Raw genomic sequence first — 16402 nt, 5'->3', positions numbered from 1 at the left:
CCCCCCTGCCACCGAGCCGCCCACCCCACCCTTGGCACCCGACAGCCCCAGTGGCCTCGTGCAGGGATGGCGAGGCCCCCACCGGCGGGAGCACCGAAGGCTCCTCGTCGGCGAGGCTTAAATCGAGCCGAAGCCCCGCTCGGCGGGCAAACGAGGCCACTCGGCATCTGCTGTACCTGTTCCCGCTGCCTTCATCTCGCCTTGGAACCGTGACAAGAGCGCACTCGCCTCTGGTGGGCTCTCAAAGCCGCGGGTCTGTAACCCTTTGCAGGAAGTTGGCACCGATCCCAGGTAGGACTTTACTCCCCGGCTCTCGCTCTCTCCCCCCACCTCCGCCTCCTGCTCCCTCCCCTCCGCTCCCCCACCCATCCTGTCCCTTGGGCCCCTCTTGCGTCCCCCAAAACACCACCCGGCCCCCGTTCCCCCTGCGCTGCTCACCCGCCTCGTTGGCCGGGGGTAGCACGGGGGGCAGCCCACGGCTGCTGGGCGCCCACCGAGCCCTCGTGCCCACCGCCCTTGCACACATACCCTGGAAGGATGACCTGGGCAAGACAGAGAACAACAACTTCCTGCTCCGGCTCCCTAAAACGCCTGTTTCCACGCAGGGGTTAGGCAGCGCGGCGAGACGGGGGGAGCTGGGAGGAGGTTTGGGGGTTTGTCGTCATTGAACCAGGCTTTTTTTCTTTTCCTCTTTTTTTTTTTTTTTTTTTGGCTTTTTTCTTCTTTTTTCCCCTTTTTTAAGTCTTTTTTCTATTTTTTCCTGCCTTTTTCCCTTTTTTTTTTAATGCTTTTTTTTTTTTTTTTTTGAAACATATATTTTTGCCCTGCAGTCCAAACCCAACACGAAGGGAAAGGAGGGGAAGAGAAATCAAATGGGAAAAGAATAGCTCCAAGTCGGCAGGACAATGCACGGGAAACGGGGAGATTAGCGTAGCTCTCAAAATCCATCACGCCCGCCCCGTTTCTGAACCGTTCGCCCCCGCGCCTCGTCTTTTTTAATTCTCCCAGCTCCTGAATTATTCCAGTCCACGAGCGGGAGGAGAGCGCACAGTCCGGAGTCCCTCAGAGCTGCCAAGAGCATTGCAACAGGAAAGAAAGGAAGCAGGAGAGGGAGAGCCAGGCAGAGCCCTCACAATCGAGCAGCGAGAAGAGCAAGGAAAAATTAACATCCAATTAGTGCCGTGTTTAACGAGGGAGACAGAGGCGGCTGTTGTTTTATTGCCCTGTTCTTTTCAGGCGCATCTGACAGGCAGCAGGGAAGGCACCCCTGCTCCGAGTGACGTAATCATATTTTATTTTTTAATTATTTCCCCCCCCTCCCCCGTCTTTCCTCCCCTAAGTTTCGCACAGACGATCTCGGCAACTCGGCCAGGGAAATTTGGGACTTTCTTGCATTCAAGCCACCGGTTCCCCCCTCCACCTCCAGCCTCCCCCCGTCCACCGACAGCAACCCCGGAAAAACAACAGCGCCAACCCACCCCAAAGTCTTTGTTCTTCCAAAAACAAAAGCAAAAAAGGACGAAAGGAAAAAAAAATCAGCGTTGGGATGAGAGCTGGAGGGAGCCTGGAGGTTCCTCCGCGTGCGCGTCCGTGCGGTGTCGGTCCCTCTCCCGTCCCTCTCCCCAGCCGCTCGCTCGCCTTGTAAAACTTTGCTGCATGTGACGCTGCTCCGGCCTCCTCTGGCAGCCTGACAAGAGCCGCCCGGCCGCAGAGCGCAGGCGGCTTCCCGGGGAGCAGCTCCATCGCGAGGGATGGGAGCGTTCACAGGTCTGCAGCGAGGGTCAGCGCCTCGAGCCAGGGCCGCAGCCGCAGCCATGCCCACCCTCGCCACGCCAGCCCGGCCTGGGGTCACGGCGGGGGGAGAGGGGCTGAGTTTGAAGCTGGGGAGACTTTGCCCCTCCTGTTTCTCCCCTGGGATGGGGGGTCCAGCACGGTGTAAGTGCTGAGGCAGGTGTGCAGGGGTCACGGTGGCTGCAGGGAAAGGAGTCTGACCTTGTGCTGACCTTGTGCTGCCACCTCTTCCCCAAAAGACCCAGATCCCCTCAGGGTGGGATGAAATACCACCAGCACTGCCCAGGAGGGAACACAGCATCTTAGATTAGGGGGATTTCAGGGAGTTTACCCTAAAAGGCCTACAGCAGGCAAGCAGGAGCATGGAAAGCAGCTTCCCCACATCCTTCCCATCCTCTTACCAGCCGTGTCACTGTCAGCGTGGCAGTCAGGCCGCTGTGCCGAGCTTTGCTCCCGTGATCTTTGTGGCCTCTTCTTGTTTCCAGATGGGATTTCCCTTATCCAGGTGGGAATCCATGAGGCTCTGGATCCTGCATTTCAAGTGGAGGCCATCCCAGGGGATGGATGGCTGTGTGAAGACAGGGACAGGTCCAGAGCCACCGCACTGCTGCTGCCTGGGTCCAGTCCAAGTCCCCACCCTGAGCATTTCCAGGCACCAACCGGCCCCACCACCCCGGCAGCAGAATCTCCTCTGTGAGGGTTATTATTTTTTTCTTTTTTTTTTTCTTTTAAGGAATTATTTGCCTACGTGGAGCTCAGCGCTGCAGGAGAACAGAGCAAACAGCCTTATCGAGGGCAGCTGTGCCACAGGGCACTTCCTCATGCGTGGCTGCAAGATGGGGCCCTCCATGGCTGAGGGGGAGGGTTGGCAGCCCCTGGCCTTCCACTGACCAGACACCAGGGAGACACCAGGCACCATCCAGGCATCGGGAGAGCTCTCTGGGATGCTTCCCTCCCAGCTCCATGGCAGGAGAGTGGCATGGCCAGGAGGGGGTTTGGACTGAATTGGACGGTCTTCAGCAGAACGGCTCTGCAGGGGAGAGGAGAGGATGGAGCATTGGCTCTGAGCTCAGCTGCACTTCCCTGGGCACAAAGGCTCATCTTGCTGCTTTCCAGATCCTGCCAGACTCGAGCATCCATGCCCAGCGGAGACAGAGCAGCCTTGACCTGAGATTCCCTCTCCTGGCTGCTGTCGCTGCCTCCCTTCTCCCCCGGGCAGCTGGGAGCAGATGAGGCCAAAGTCCCGGCAATCTCAGCTCTCCACTGGAGGCTGATAAACGGCACGGGCACAGAACAGCAGCGATCCCCACTCAGCCTGGCTTTGTGCAGGAGAGTCAATATTTAAACCAGAGTTTGTTTCCTGGGCAGACAGGGGAGCACCAGTGGGAGAAACCCCTAACTCCATCCCAGGAGCCAGACCCAAACCTCCTCCTCCACCCCTTCATTTATTCTCCCGACCACATGTTCCACCCTGGATCCCCTCTCCTGTGGGAATGGGGCCCCATCCCCTTCAGCTGGGATACCTGAGCACCAGCTGCAGGGTCAGGCACAGACTAATAGGTAGCAATTTAAAGCAGAGGGATGCCCAAGCAGGGTTTGGGTTGTCTCCTTGCCTGCTCCCGGTGCAGAGATTTATCCTGGTGGTGGGGCCCCTCAAATGAAGAATGGGACAAGAAGAATCAGGAGGTGAGAAAATATTCAATCATCCTAAGAATGGCAGCCCCTTGCTTCAAAGTAAGGCAGTGCACTGAAAGCTTTGAAACCTGGTTTTCATTTAAATTGAGCAAAAATTACAGTCAACTGTTGGGTTTTCAGCCAAGTCTGTGGGCCCTGATGAACTGGGCAGAAATTACTGGCAGGATGCATACACTGGTGCAGCTTTAGGTAAATCCCTTAGGTAAATTCCTGAAAGGACAGGAAATAGCACTTTTCCCTGCAGTGGCTGCAGGCAGGCCGTGCAGAGGCTGCAAGAAGTTTGACAGGCAATGGAGCAGCAGAAGATGGCTTTAATTTGGAGGGCAAAGGTACTTGTTCCTGAGCAGGTGCTGTGTGACCTGGAAGGTGCAATGCCCTGTGTTGCAGCAGGTCATAAAACAAGTTGATTGAAGGCCAGTAGGGAAGGATGGAGCTGTGAGGGAAGATGGAATGGCTGGGCCCACCTCACAAGTCTGAGAGCAGCAAAGGGTCTCCATCACCCCTTCCAGAAGATGTCAGGGTCAATTTTAACTCCAAAAACCTAATTCCACATATATTATTTCAAGCACCCAAGCCCTCTGTTGCCTCACTCCAGGTGCACCCACTGCAGTTTGCTCAGCCTAAATATGCCCACCTTCCATGGAGGTGAGGAAAATCAGAGGGAATCTGAGTTTTAAACATCTGGTTTAGCCCCTGATTTGGAGAAAGGACCAAAGGAAGTGCCTGTCTTAAACTGAAACCTTCCCTGAGGGAGCACATTATGCAGGGGAAAAAAAATCACCAAAAAAACCCAAAAAAACAAACCACCCAATAGTTGTTTTATAACTGTATTTTGGAGCATAATTAAATCCTCTTTGAAATAATCTCTGGTGTTAGAGAACAGGTCCATGCATTATTTAACTGTAACACAAATGGGATTGAGGGAGGACAGACAGGACCAACTTCACGACACTGAAGGGAGCTGGGTGGGGGCTGCCAGCCCCAGCACGCACCACCACTGCCCTGCAAGCCCTGCCTGGGGGTGTGCATCGACCCTGCCTGCTGGAGAAAAAAAACCCCTGTGATGGCAGGTCCCCAGAGGACCAGGATGAGATGTAACCCCAGCTGCTGCTGCTGCAGCACATGGGAACCTGCTCAAGAAATGCTAAACCTCTTCCCAGGGAGTGCAGCATCACCTCTGTGCAAAAGACTGCTTCGTGGGGAACTGAAACGGGAAATCTGCCTGGCTGCCATCACAGCACAGACTGGTGCAAAGAAATTCTTATTTGGGGAGCTGAGCATCAATCCTGCCCTGGTGCCACTGGTGAGCTCTGCTACACATAGAGCCAGCCATACTCCACTGAACACCAGCCTTTGGCCAGCTCAAGGTGTATCCCTTCATTGCAGATAGCCCTGGACAGGCTGCAGGCTGCCCCAGATGAAGGAGAGGCCTTTGTGTGCAGCTCTCAGATCCCAGCAGCTCCGTTTCCATCAGTGACAGGAGCAGGAGCCCAGCAGGGCTCGTGGTGCTGCTGGCTGGGAGATACCCCTTGGTGCAGCCAGGACAGTCCAACCCAGCACCTGCCTCCCCCAGAGTGTGCAGGCTGCCTGCCCAGCCCACAGCTCTGCTGGGTGTATCCTAAACACAGTCCATTCCACGACTGAAATCCTGCCCAAAGCAGCACCACTGGCAGCACAGGTCCCTTCCCAAGGGCTCTCTCCATGTCCACATCCCATTGCTGCCCTGAGCTGGGCTGGACCTGCTCTTTGGGACTCTTCTGTTCTTTGCAGTAGGACTCAGCTTCCCTTCCCTGTTTTGATCCTATAATTTCCTTTTCCTGCCCATGGGAGGTGGGATGCTCCTGGGTGTTCAGGTACCCTCAAACCTTAAATATGGTTGCCAGGTTGATCTTGCCCAGGATGAGCTACCTGCCAGGCAAAGGAGCTCTCTCCAGAAAGGCTGAGGCAGGAGGCTGTCACCTGGCATAACCTTCCCAGGGAGGTGACCTTGAATCTCCTGCTGCTTTTCAGCTCAGGCAGAACAAAGCAGTCTTTTGTCCCTGCAGCTCATGGCTGGCTCCTTTAGTACCTGGGCATTTTCTGGATTCCTGGACTTCCCCAACAACTCCAGAGCTACAGCCTGGACCAAAGAGACAAAGGCTTTCTGCTCTCTCTGCGACACATCCAGTCGAGACAGCCATGAGGATGGAGCTTTGGTCCAGCTGGAGCATGAGCCAGATGTCCAGAAGTCTGTTCCTGGCCTTGCTGGAGAGGAGGTGTCAGTTGTGGCACCATGGACTTTGGATCAGAAAATAGAAATATACAGATACCGAAACAAGCTTGGGGTTTCTTGAGGAGTCCACGTTGATGAGCTGTCCCTGCCGAGGCTCAGTCGATGGGGAAGGAGGCGGCTGGGACGGGCGCCCTGCGGAACAGCAGGCTGGAGCCACGGAACAGCTGCCCCTGAGGAGGAGAGCCCGGGGTCAGGGCAGCCTGAGACCTGCCCAGGGAACTGCAGCTGTCTTAGCAGGGCCCGACTCCATGGCCAAGGCAGGGCTGCAAAGCCTGGGCACCCTGGGCTGCTCTGCAGGACAAAGTGAGGTTCCAGCACCCACGGAGCATTTCCCGCAGGGGTGACAGATGCAGAGGGGAACAGACTCTGCTGTGTGCAATGCACGGGATAAAAGCTCGGGGTGTGCAATGGGCAGAGCAGCACTGCCACGCTGGTACCAGTGCCAGAACTGGAGGGGTAGGATCAGGCTACAGAGCAAGGCAAGGATGCAGCACAGGCACTTTTGGGGAATGCTGGAGATTTGGGAAAGGAGCAGAGGGAGCCCAAAGCCGTGTGTGTGCCCTGCTCCCTCACCTGAGCACTGAGGTACCTCCAGCAGTGGATCCAGGATGCAAAGGCGGGAGCGTAGGGAGGGAGGCCGGCACGCAACCTGCACGGCAACAGGGAACAGCTGAGCTGGATGTGTCACCTTAGCCACACAGGTAACAAAAGAGCAGCAGGAAGTGTGAATGAGGACACGGGGACAGTGTCTGCACCGGGCTGGCGGCCAAGTGACAGCTCGTTATTTACAATGCAGCAGATCTGTAATTTAATTACCCCTGGAGTGCACAAACAAGGAGCATTGCCTGGAGACTTTGAGAGTCCAGGACTGTATCTACACCTTCAAAAGCAGCAGATACTGAGAAAGCACGCCATCAAACTTGGATCCCGCTCTCATGAGCAAAAATGCAGATTTGCAGCAGTGCAATTGGGAAGGCAGGCTTGGTCCTGCTCCTGTCTGCTCCCATCGCTGCAGTAAGAACTCTGCTTCCCTCGTGCTGCTCCCTGGAGCCAGCACTGTCCTTTTGATCCCTGTGCCTCCAGCTCAGCTCAGATCGGACCACACCACCACAACTCTCCCGATTTCTCACCACCTGAGCTTTTCTGCTGCTCGTGTCTGTGCCCTCTGATCTAAAATTATAAGCAACCTGGGACAGGAAATGAGCCAGCTCTTCGAGGTGCCACAGAGTTTACGGGGCTGTAGGAAAGCTTTACGGTCGTTAGCAGCCCATTCAGACAAGGGGCTGCAAGAAAGGAAGGGAAAGCTTTAGATCTCAGTGTGAAGGACATACCCACAGTTGTTCACTGCCATGAGATCTCCCACGAGAAGAAACGGGTAGGTCAGCATGCTCACAGCGATCTGAAAGCACAGAAAACCAGCAGCCTCTCTAACGCTCCCCATGTCAAAAACGCTATTTCCAGCTTTTGCATGTTAGCAGAGTTATCCTTGGATAAGGGATGTTGAGTACAGACCAGCCTTAGTCCCCAGAGCACGAGCTCTCAGCCCAGAGATGGCAGGAGGAGGGGGAAGGACAGGGCAGCTGCCTACATACCCCCATCACGAACTTGGTGTAGCTCCGGATCACCGATGCCTGGCTGAACTGCAGAGAGAAACCAAAGGGGTTGTGGAGCAAGGGGATGACACCAGGCTGGCACTGTCATTACGTGACACTTCCTGTGCCTGAGGTGAAGGGCAAGGGGCAGGGAACGATGCAGAAAGCAAGGGAGAGCAGCTGCATTCCAGCTGAGAGTCTGGGAAGGCATTTGGGGAACTGTGATCCCCCAGGGTGCAGGAACAGCACAGCTCTGAGCAGACACAGCCCCTCCAGCTCTCTCATAGGGATGTCCCCAAAGCCTGGGGTCTGTATTAAATCAGCCCCTGCTCCCAGTTACTCTTTCCCACTGCAGGTGCTTGGTCCAGACCCCAAGCCCTCCCTCAGGAGCCCTCCCTCCACTCACGTTGTCATCCACAGCGTAGGTGTTGATGAAGTGAGCCAGGAGGTTGCAGCACCAGAGGAAGATGACATCCCCCAGGATGTGAGGGACTAACCCACTGCAAGGGCAAAAAGAGGGGTGTGAGGTGCAGGAGGGTCCCAGTGTCAACTCCTGAGATGCCCAGCCCTTCTTCCCTCTACCAGCTCAGAGGAACTCCACACCCCCAAAATGAAATTTTTACTTTGGGAGGAACTGAAAAGAGAGATTTCAGCTCTTTCAGCCTTCAAACTTGGTACTACAGGTACTGCTCTGGCTGAAATTTTTTTGGGATCTGTTTTTTGGGCATGACTCAATTCCCCTTGTTCTATCCCAAATCCCTTCATAGCCCAACTCTTGCTGAGAAACCCAAGTGAGACACAGATTAAGTGATTTCCATTTCTGAAGATGCTCTTTTGGATGCAGAATCAGAAGTTCATTTCTTTGTGGAATCTCCCTTCTTTAAGAAATCAAAATGAGAGGGGCTGTTCCTGCACAACCTGCTCCACTGAGAAGTGGGAGTAGCTGAGGGAACACTTCTTTTTCCCAGTCCCTGCTGCCCCCAGGAGCACAGTTCTTTGGTTAATGCCTCCCACTGACACACTAGAGCTCCCAGCAGCACCAGCACTGCCAGCTTTTGCAGATAATAGCACTAAAACTTTAACGAAATATTCCAGAGGGTTTCTCCAGTTTGTTGGTGCTGCAGTGCAGGGTTTCCTGCTTTTGCAGGGGTTGTTCCAGTGCAAAAGGATCCAGTCAAGAGCCACACAAGTGTTTGCTGAGCTGGAAAGAGCCACCTCCAGGCACATTAATCTGAGTTTTTTATTTCTTCCCAAACACGACGTTGCCTCCTCAGACCAATGGACCAGTTTGTTTCCTGCTGTGGTTGCTGCAGCAGCAGAGCAGCAACTGGGGCTGGTTTTGGAAACAAGCTGTGCATTGTTAAGGCCCCAGCAGCCCTGGGGATGCAGCTGAGATCTCAGGGGCCAGGCACAGCAGAAACCTTCAACAGAAGATTCACTGGCTTCAAAGATGTCATACATGAGAGCAGCAGACAGGACAAAGAAATCAAAGCTCTCTGGCCCCAAAGAGATGTTCTGCTTTGTGTTTGGCTTTAAGCCTTTGTAAAAAACATTCTTTTTCTAACTCTAAGTTAAGTCTGAAGCTCCTGCTGCAGATACAACAGAACCTAATAAAGTCCAGAAGCAAAGGGCTGGGCCAGGGCAGCCCCATAAGGAAAACCTCACCCAACTGTTGATAGGGAATCAGACTGTTTATTCCAATTCCAATAAGGATCCCATCCCTTCCTCCCCTCCAAAGCAATGACAGCTGCTGTCTGAGCTGGATGACTGGAAACCAGGAGTCTGAGAGCTGCAGAAAGGAACTAAAAAAAGCCAACAAGCCAAAGACATCAGGCCTGAAAACCCCTCCTGAAATTCCAGTGCTGCCTTTACACAGCTTTACTACTGTTGACATAAAAAAGTGAGTGCTGCAATTCTTACACCTGAGATGTCCAAGATCTGAATTGGGAATATTTTTAGAAGATGAGGAAAAGCTGGAATAGCAGCAGGCAGAGGAGGAAGCCTCAATGATGTACAGTAATGTGACCCAACAGCAGAAACCCCAGTGCAAGGGACCTGGGACAAGCCAACCCTGAGCTGACCATGCCCAGCAGCTTTGGAGCTCAGGGAACACCTTCCTGGGCTGGCAGGAGCCTGCTGCAGATGTGAGGGGAAGGGAGATAAATGCATCCTTGAAAAGTCTTTATCTCTAGATAGGCACACACCCAGAGAGTGTGTGCCACTGTTACTGCTGGGGGTGGTTATAAGGCCATGAGAAACAAGTGCACTGCCATGATTTTAGGCAGTGGATGTGCTGGGATTGCACCAGGGCTGAGAGGAGAAAACCAACAGTTTGGTCCTTCAGATGCAGTTTGTGCTCCCCTCAAAGCAGTGGGATTTCCTAACAGGATTACAGAGCATGTAGAACTTCAGAGCCCTCCTGAGACAATTTGGGTTGTGTTAAAGCCTTTCCTGAGAACCATTAAGTTTCATTAGGCTACCAGCAGTGTTCTATGTGGATGGAAGGGAATGTGGTGGCTTCTTTCAGATCACTTCCCTGGGAGGTGGAGGGCTGTGAGCAGCCTGCTCCAGCCATCCCTCACTCACAGGGACCATCCCAGAGGATCCTGTATTTAGTGGAGCAGATTTGGAGCTGCACAGCTCAGCTGAGAAACTGTGGGCTGCCAAAAGAAGAAGCAGTGACACTCAAGGGATGGGGTCTCTGCAGATCTCTGGCCATTTCCCCTTGGGGAAGGACAGGGTGGGACCCCCTGTGATTGCCTCCCTCTTCCTGATGCATTCAGATTTCATCTAGAGGTCCATATTTTGTGACTGCAGAGCCAAAGACATCCTGAAAACCCCTACTGAAATTCCACTTTATTATTGACATAATAAAGTGTATTATCTCCTCACCATGAGCAGAGACAGCAGGTGGTTTTGCTTTTATAAAGATGTGAAAAAGAAAGGCAGGAAGCATTAATTAAGGGTTCAAGCAAAAACGTGTCCACTAAACTTCCACTTCAGTGATGCACCAATTTGCCATGCTCTGTAAGCAGCTGGAAACACCTTTCAGCTCCTCCTGGTCCAGGCACCACCACACTCCAAGCACACAGGTAAAGCTGCCCATTACAAGCAACCACGGTGCTCTGCAGAGGAATATGATGCTTATCCAGGCCCTGACTTTCATTTCAACAAGGGAACTTATTGTTACACTTGATCTTGGTGCCTGTTGCACAAACAAATGCTTTAAATGGCCCTTCACTGAAACACCTAGGGAAAAAGAAAGATAAGAAAAAATACAGCTTCCTCCGGGCTCTGAAGGTCTGATTGAAGATAAGATCTGGGGCAAACTTAATGGTCAAACTGGAGTGCTGTTAAAAGCATAGATTTAATCGTGGGAGTGATGTGGGATTCCCTTGGTCAGACAAGGTTTCAGCTCAGTGTGACTCCTGCTCGGGTTGGCAGAGCTGCTGAGAGAGCCATCAGTGTCTTCAGGCTATGAGAGAAAGTATTTAAACAGCAACTCACGTACACAAAGAATCCCAGGATCCCTTCTTCCTTAAATATCCTGCCAATGGCACTGAACACACCGCTGCCAAGAAAGGAAAAGAGCTGTGAGTGTGCAGAGTTGTTCCACCTCTGCCCTGTGCAGCTTCACACGCATCCTGCAGCCCCCAGCCATGGCAGTGCCTCCCCAGCCATTACTCCAGCAGAAGGCAGCTTATTCTGCTTATTCTCCTCAGACCAGGTAGGTTTGAGGGAAGGAAGGCCATGTCTGTACTCTGAAAGCACCCAACCTGCACACAACTGCTCAATCTGAAGGTACAAGAGCTCTGGGGATTTGTGAGTGGCTACAGATGTTGTGCGATATGGTTTGATTTGGCTGATTCTAAGCCCAAGAATCCTGTCCTGCCTTTGAGAACTTGAGCTGGCTGTTGTGGACTGGCTGCAATCCTGTCTAGCATGCCTCCATGCTGCTCCACAGGCACTTTTGCCCTGCAGAGAGGCAGCTGGTACTGCAAAAGGCTTGGAAAAATTCTACAGACTAAGCAGGGCTGCAGCAAAGCTTTGTGTTATCCCTGCTGCCTTTCCTTTCCATTAATAGTCAAAGGAAAAAGGGAGACTCACTGTGTGGTCAGCAAGGGGTGATCCAGCCCCAAACCCCCAAGGGCACAAGGTGGAACAGAGGCACATCAGGGACAGAGCCCAGTTTTCCCACATCCCTTCAAGCCCCACCATCTAAGCACAGCTCAGATTCCTTTTTCAGTCCCTCAAGCCTCCTGGACAACCTATTTGCCATGGCATGGGAGCACACAGGAGACCCCAGACCCTGCAGCCACTCACCTGTATTTGACTTCCCGGCCTACGAACTGGACCATGCAGCGCATGGAGATCACTGGGAGGAAAGAAACACAGGGCTGATAGACAAACAAATCCAGTTTGGGTTGTAATGGATGGGAAGGAAAATGAAACATGACCCTTCTGCTCTCCCTCAACTCACAGCATCTCCAGCTCCTCTCAGTGGTCATCGGCACTGCAAGACTCATTAGAGACTGGGGCCTTTCCTGAGCCTGTAAGTGGTGGGAAGGATTTCAGAGGATCACAGAGAGGTTTGGGCTGGAAGGGACCTGCTAGATCATCTTTTTCCAAACCCCCTGGCATGGGCAGGAACACATTCCACTGTCCCAGGTTGTTCCAAGCCCTGTCCAGCCTGGCCTTGGACACTTCCAGGGATGGGGCAGCCACAGCTGCTCTGGGTACCCTGTGCCAGGGCCTCTCCACCCTCACAGAGAAGGATTTCTTCCCAATATCCTATCTAACCCAGCTCTCTGACAGTGGGAAGCCATTCCCTGTGTCCTGTCTCTCCATAACCTGGTTCAAAGTCCCTCTCCAGCTCTCTTGGAGCCCCTTTAGGCTCTGGAAGGCTACTACTGGCCCTAACCCCAATGGAATCTCTAGGACAAGGTCCTGGATGAGTGGAAAGAGAGAAACACATTGCTCAGTGGTGTCAGTGGCTGAAGGCAAAGCCCAGCATCAGCCTCATGTGACAGAGAAGTATCATAAGAATCATCCCCCTGAGTAAGCAGGGTTTGGGTGATGCCCAGTCTGGAGGGGGCTGCAGCCAGGGGACAGGACTCACCGTGCAGCGGGTGTGAGACAAACCGGGACACACACTGCATCATCATCTCATGGGACGTCTGGGGAGGGAGGAGAAAACACCTGTGAGAAAAACTGTGCTGCTCCTCCTGCACAGCCCAGGCTCTTTCCCTCAGTGTGGGAAAACACATTTCGGGTCCCTCTTTAGAGATGTGTTCTTGTGATAAACTTCTACTCCTGTGATTTAGTTCATGGATGGACACAGAACAGCCACTAAACTGACAAACAAATCTACACACTTCTCACCACAAACTTCTCACCCCAGTTTCTCTCCAAGTAATTTCACCCAAGTCCCCAGGGATTTCCCCAGCCACTGATTAATGCACAATATCCACTTCTCACCTCTCTGACCACTTTCCTAAGTGAAGTTTTCATATCATCCTTGTTAGACACGTGCTCCATGTCTTCCAGTGGAAAAGCCTGAGTGGAGAGGGAAGCAACACAGTCAGAACTGATGAAGATGCTGACCCACAATGTCTGAGGACAGGGGGAAACCATGAAAAGCCATGCTCTAGATACAAGGACAAGACAAACAGGCAAGAAGGAACACAAGAGTAGAAAGGATGGAAAGTAAAATACAAGAACAGAGGAGTCACAAAACTGCTGACAGAGTATACAAGGCACAGGGATGCCAAATCAAATTAAAATGGTTTATAAATCTATCAAAAAAATGCTTTGAGGATAAGGGCACTGGAGGACTATTCCCTTAGGAGATGGAGAGGGATGGTGCATCAGTCCTCCTGTGCAGCCCTTGCTGCAGTAGCACTGACCCTGCAGGTGATTAATGGAGAGAGAAGCTGACCTTTACCTTCTTCACACTCCCCCTGGTGATGGTTGATAAAGTGCTTGAGATGAGGCGAGGAGTCAGGCCACGGAAGAGGCCTCTTTTCCCATCCACTTCCACAATGTGCCTGGCTGGATGGGACAACACCAGGCTGCTGTCAGTGGGGAAGGGGACCATGCAAGGAGAGCACCCCAAAACAGCCCCAGGGTTCAGCTGAAACCATACGAGGCTCAGCTCGGTACGGCAGCCACTCCACGGCCCCACAGTGATTTATTGTCACAGTCCTAAAGAAACTTCTTACTGGGGGACAAGAATTCTTACTGTCATCTGCCTAATCTGGAAGGACAGCTACAATATTTTGGGCTATTTTGGGCTATTTTGGGCTATTTTGTCTTTTGATGGTTTTGCTCACCTGAAAGGGCTCCAAAGCAGTTTGGACTGAACCAGGCAGGGGGGGATCATCCCATGTGCTCTGTGCTGTCACCTCCTCCTCCACCCCAGCAAGGTTTGACTCAGGGTTCATACGGATCTCACAAACCCATGTTCAGTTCCTGCCCCACCACCTTCTCCCAGGCAAACTTCCTCAGGTCTTCAGTTGCAAAAAAAGCCCAGAGATCCCATTTCTCCTACATACAATAAGGTGGGATAGAACCCACTATGTGCTCTTGACCCCTGTCCTGTGCTGTCCACGCAAAGCCAGGTGGGCTCTGCACCTCCCCACCACCCAACACTTCCCATCTCTTTGGAACTTGTATCTTCCAAAGGGCAGCACTGGAGCATTTCCAGCCCTGGGTGTCCCAGGATGGGCTTCCAGTGCTCTCATCCTGCTCCTGTGCTGGTTCCATCCCATGGATACCATTGGCTGATTTTGGGATTGGACCAAGTCAGCTGTCAGGACAGTGCATTCCCTTTCCCCATGGGAAACCTGCTGTGACAGCAGGTCACAAAGTATTCACCCACCTCTCCTGCTGCTGCACCCACAAAAACAGGAAAACACTTTTTTTTTTTTTCCTTCTAAACATATTAGCTGCCCTTTTCTTGGTATTTTTGTCCCTTTACAGCTCCATCTACAACACAAATGAGCAGAGCAGGGGGCAGGTTATTCCAGGGCTGTTTTGGAGCAGAAGGAAAGTATTTTGCAACCTCCAAAACACAAAAAATCCTTCTGCAACAAGCCTACACCACCTAAAACCTCCCAAACCCCTCCACCACGGTGCAAACCCAGAGCAAAGTGTCACAGGAACACGATGCAGCACCAACACCCCCCTGTCTCCAGCAACAGGTACATGAATCTGACAGCCTTACAAGCAGTTGTGGTGGTTTATGCCTCACTGCAGCCTCGGAATGATCCCAAGGGGAGGTGGGAGTGCTGCTGGGGGTCAGCTCAGCCTGCCTGGCAGCTCCCAGCCCTGATTCCATGAGGGCAGGACCTCGTGCTGGCAGGGAGGGACAGTCACTCACCGTAGGTGAAGAAGCCGGGCAGGTACAGGACCTTCCTTCCCAATACATTTCTTCCAATGGTTGGAGGTAGTGGCTCATGCCCAACCTGAGAGAGAAACCTCGTGAGCAGGTCTCTGTTCTGGCGTTCTCAAAGTCCCTGGGATGAACAGAATTGATCCCAGCATCCCCCTATCACTCTCAGGCACTCATTTCCCCATTTTATGGGGTCCCTAGGTTACAGAGGGTCCTCCACTCTCCCATTTTAGGGGGTCTCTGTTACTGACTGGGTCTTGGGGTTTCCTATCCCTTCTTATATGGAAGACTCCATGGTAGAGGATTAATTTTATAGGGGTTTCCATATTACTGGGTGTCCCCATTCCCAGGAGGGGTCCCAGCACCCCACTACAAAGGAGCCCCCACTGTATGGGGGGCCTCACCCCTCCATTATATGGCGTCCTCTAGTCCCTGTATAGGGTGCCCCTGTTGTAGAAGGCATCCTCACCCTCCTATTATAGAGAACCTGATTTTTGTATAGGGTCCACCAGTGTACAGGGGATCCCATTCCCTTGGGGCACTCCATTACCCAGATGTCCCTCGTTCTGGAATTGCTCAGGGGGTCCCATTCTAATGGGGGGGCTGCATGTACAGTGACCCCCAGGGCATGGAGGCCTCCACAGGGGCACGAACCAGGAATCCACTTGCACCCCACTGGGGTCCCAATCCCCCATCACACACAGGGACCCCACCCCGTTACCTATGGGGGTCCCCCATTCTACAGGTGCCCCCCATTCTACAGCTGCCCCCATTGCACAGGGGTTCCCACTGTTAATGTGGGGGGCTGTCCATACTGTACATATAACCCTATAACATGGGGGTTTCCATAGGGACACCCCATTACATATGGGGATCCCCCATTCTATAGCTGCCCCCATTGCACAGGGGGTCCCACTGTAACGGCGAGGGCTGTCCATATATAACATAACATGTACATATAACCCTATAACATGGAGGTTTCCACAGGGACACCCCGTTACATATGGGGGTCCCCCATTCTACAGGTGCCCCCCATTCTATAGCTGCCCCCATTGCACAGGGGGTCCCACTGTAAGGGCGAGTGCTGTCCATATATAACATAACATGTACATATAACCCTATAACATGGGGGTTTCCACAGGGACACTGCAGGAATCCACCTCCTCCCGTTCCACCGGGGTCCCGATTCTCCACCCCGTTACACACAGACACACTGAGACCCCCCTTCCACAGGCGCCCCCATCGCGCAGGGGGCCCCGTCACACGGGAAGGGCTGTACACACAGCGACCCCCAGCGCACGGAGGCCTCCATGGGCGCATTAACGGGACATCCTCCCGTTAATCCCGTTCTCCTGGAGCCGCCACCCCCGTCACTCACGGGACTCCCACCCCACCGTCCGCCTCCCCGCTCCCACCGCCGAGCGGACCTGCACGAGCAGCTTGACGTAGAGCAGGGGGTGGCTGGCGGCGGCGAGCCCCGCGCCCAGCAGCACGAACAGGCCCTCGGCGCCCTCAGGCCCCGCCGCGTCCGCCGCGCCCCCGCCAGGCGGCGACAGCGGCCCCGGGGGCAGCGCCGCCACGGCCGCCATGGCTCGCGCGTCACGCGCCGCGCGCCGGCCGCACCACCGCGGCGCGGGCGGGGGGAACCGCGCCGGGAGG

General features: G+C 53.6%; 1 protein-coding gene and 1 long non-coding RNA gene across 3 annotated transcripts; one reads left to right on the top strand and one right to left on the bottom strand.

Annotated features, from left to right (window-relative positions):
- Positions 1 to 149: 149 nt before the first annotated feature.
- LOC110473045 (uncharacterized) lies at positions 150 to 4349 on the top strand. Its single transcript, XR_002465805.4, has 2 exons — positions 150 to 291; positions 2525 to 4349. It is a non-coding gene; the product is annotated as an uncharacterized LOC110473045 (long non-coding RNA).
- On the bottom strand, positions 4301 to 16369 carry MTCH1 (mitochondrial carrier 1). Of its 2 annotated transcripts, XM_021535283.4 has the most exons (12): positions 16171 to 16369; positions 14732 to 14816; positions 13295 to 13401; positions 12829 to 12906; positions 12470 to 12527; positions 11674 to 11725; positions 10862 to 10921; positions 7757 to 7850; positions 7351 to 7398; positions 7090 to 7157; positions 6332 to 6407; positions 4301 to 5928 (listed from the first exon to the last, which is right to left on the bottom strand). In XM_021535283.4, the coding sequence occupies exons 1-12, from the start codon at positions 16330 to 16332 to the stop codon at positions 5854 to 5856; spliced, it is 963 nt and encodes a 320-aa protein (XP_021390958.1). In that variant the 5' UTR covers positions 16333 to 16369; the 3' UTR covers positions 4301 to 5853. The 2 variants fall into 2 exon arrangements, with proteins under 2 accessions (XP_021390958.1, XP_085417527.1); XM_085561401.1 differs by lacking the exon at positions 6332 to 6407.
- Between the last annotated feature and the right edge of the window lie 33 nt (positions 16370 to 16402).

The sequence above is a fragment of the Lonchura striata genome, chromosome 26 (assembly GCF_050655825.1).
Source record: "Lonchura striata isolate lonStrDom1 chromosome 26, ASM5065582v1, whole genome shotgun sequence".
Taxonomy (NCBI): domain Eukaryota; kingdom Metazoa; phylum Chordata; class Aves; order Passeriformes; family Estrildidae; genus Lonchura; species Lonchura striata.
This window is presented reverse-complemented; position numbering and strand designations above follow the sequence as displayed.

Excerpts from the sequence above, each read along its gene's own strand:
- MTCH1 (XM_085561401.1), bottom strand. The coding sequence starts at position 16,332 with ATGGCGGCCGTGGCGGCGCTGCCCCCGGGGCCGCTGTCGCCGCCTGGC. Across the intron at positions 14,817-16,170 it reads ACGTCAAGCTGCTCGTGCAG|GTTGGGCATGAGCCACTACC; the intron begins GTCCGCTCGGCG and ends TTTCTCTCTCAG. Across the intron at positions 13,402-14,731 it reads GCCCGGCTTCTTCACCTACG|CCAGGCACATTGTGGAAGTG; the intron begins GTGAGTGACTGT and ends TGTCCCATCCAG.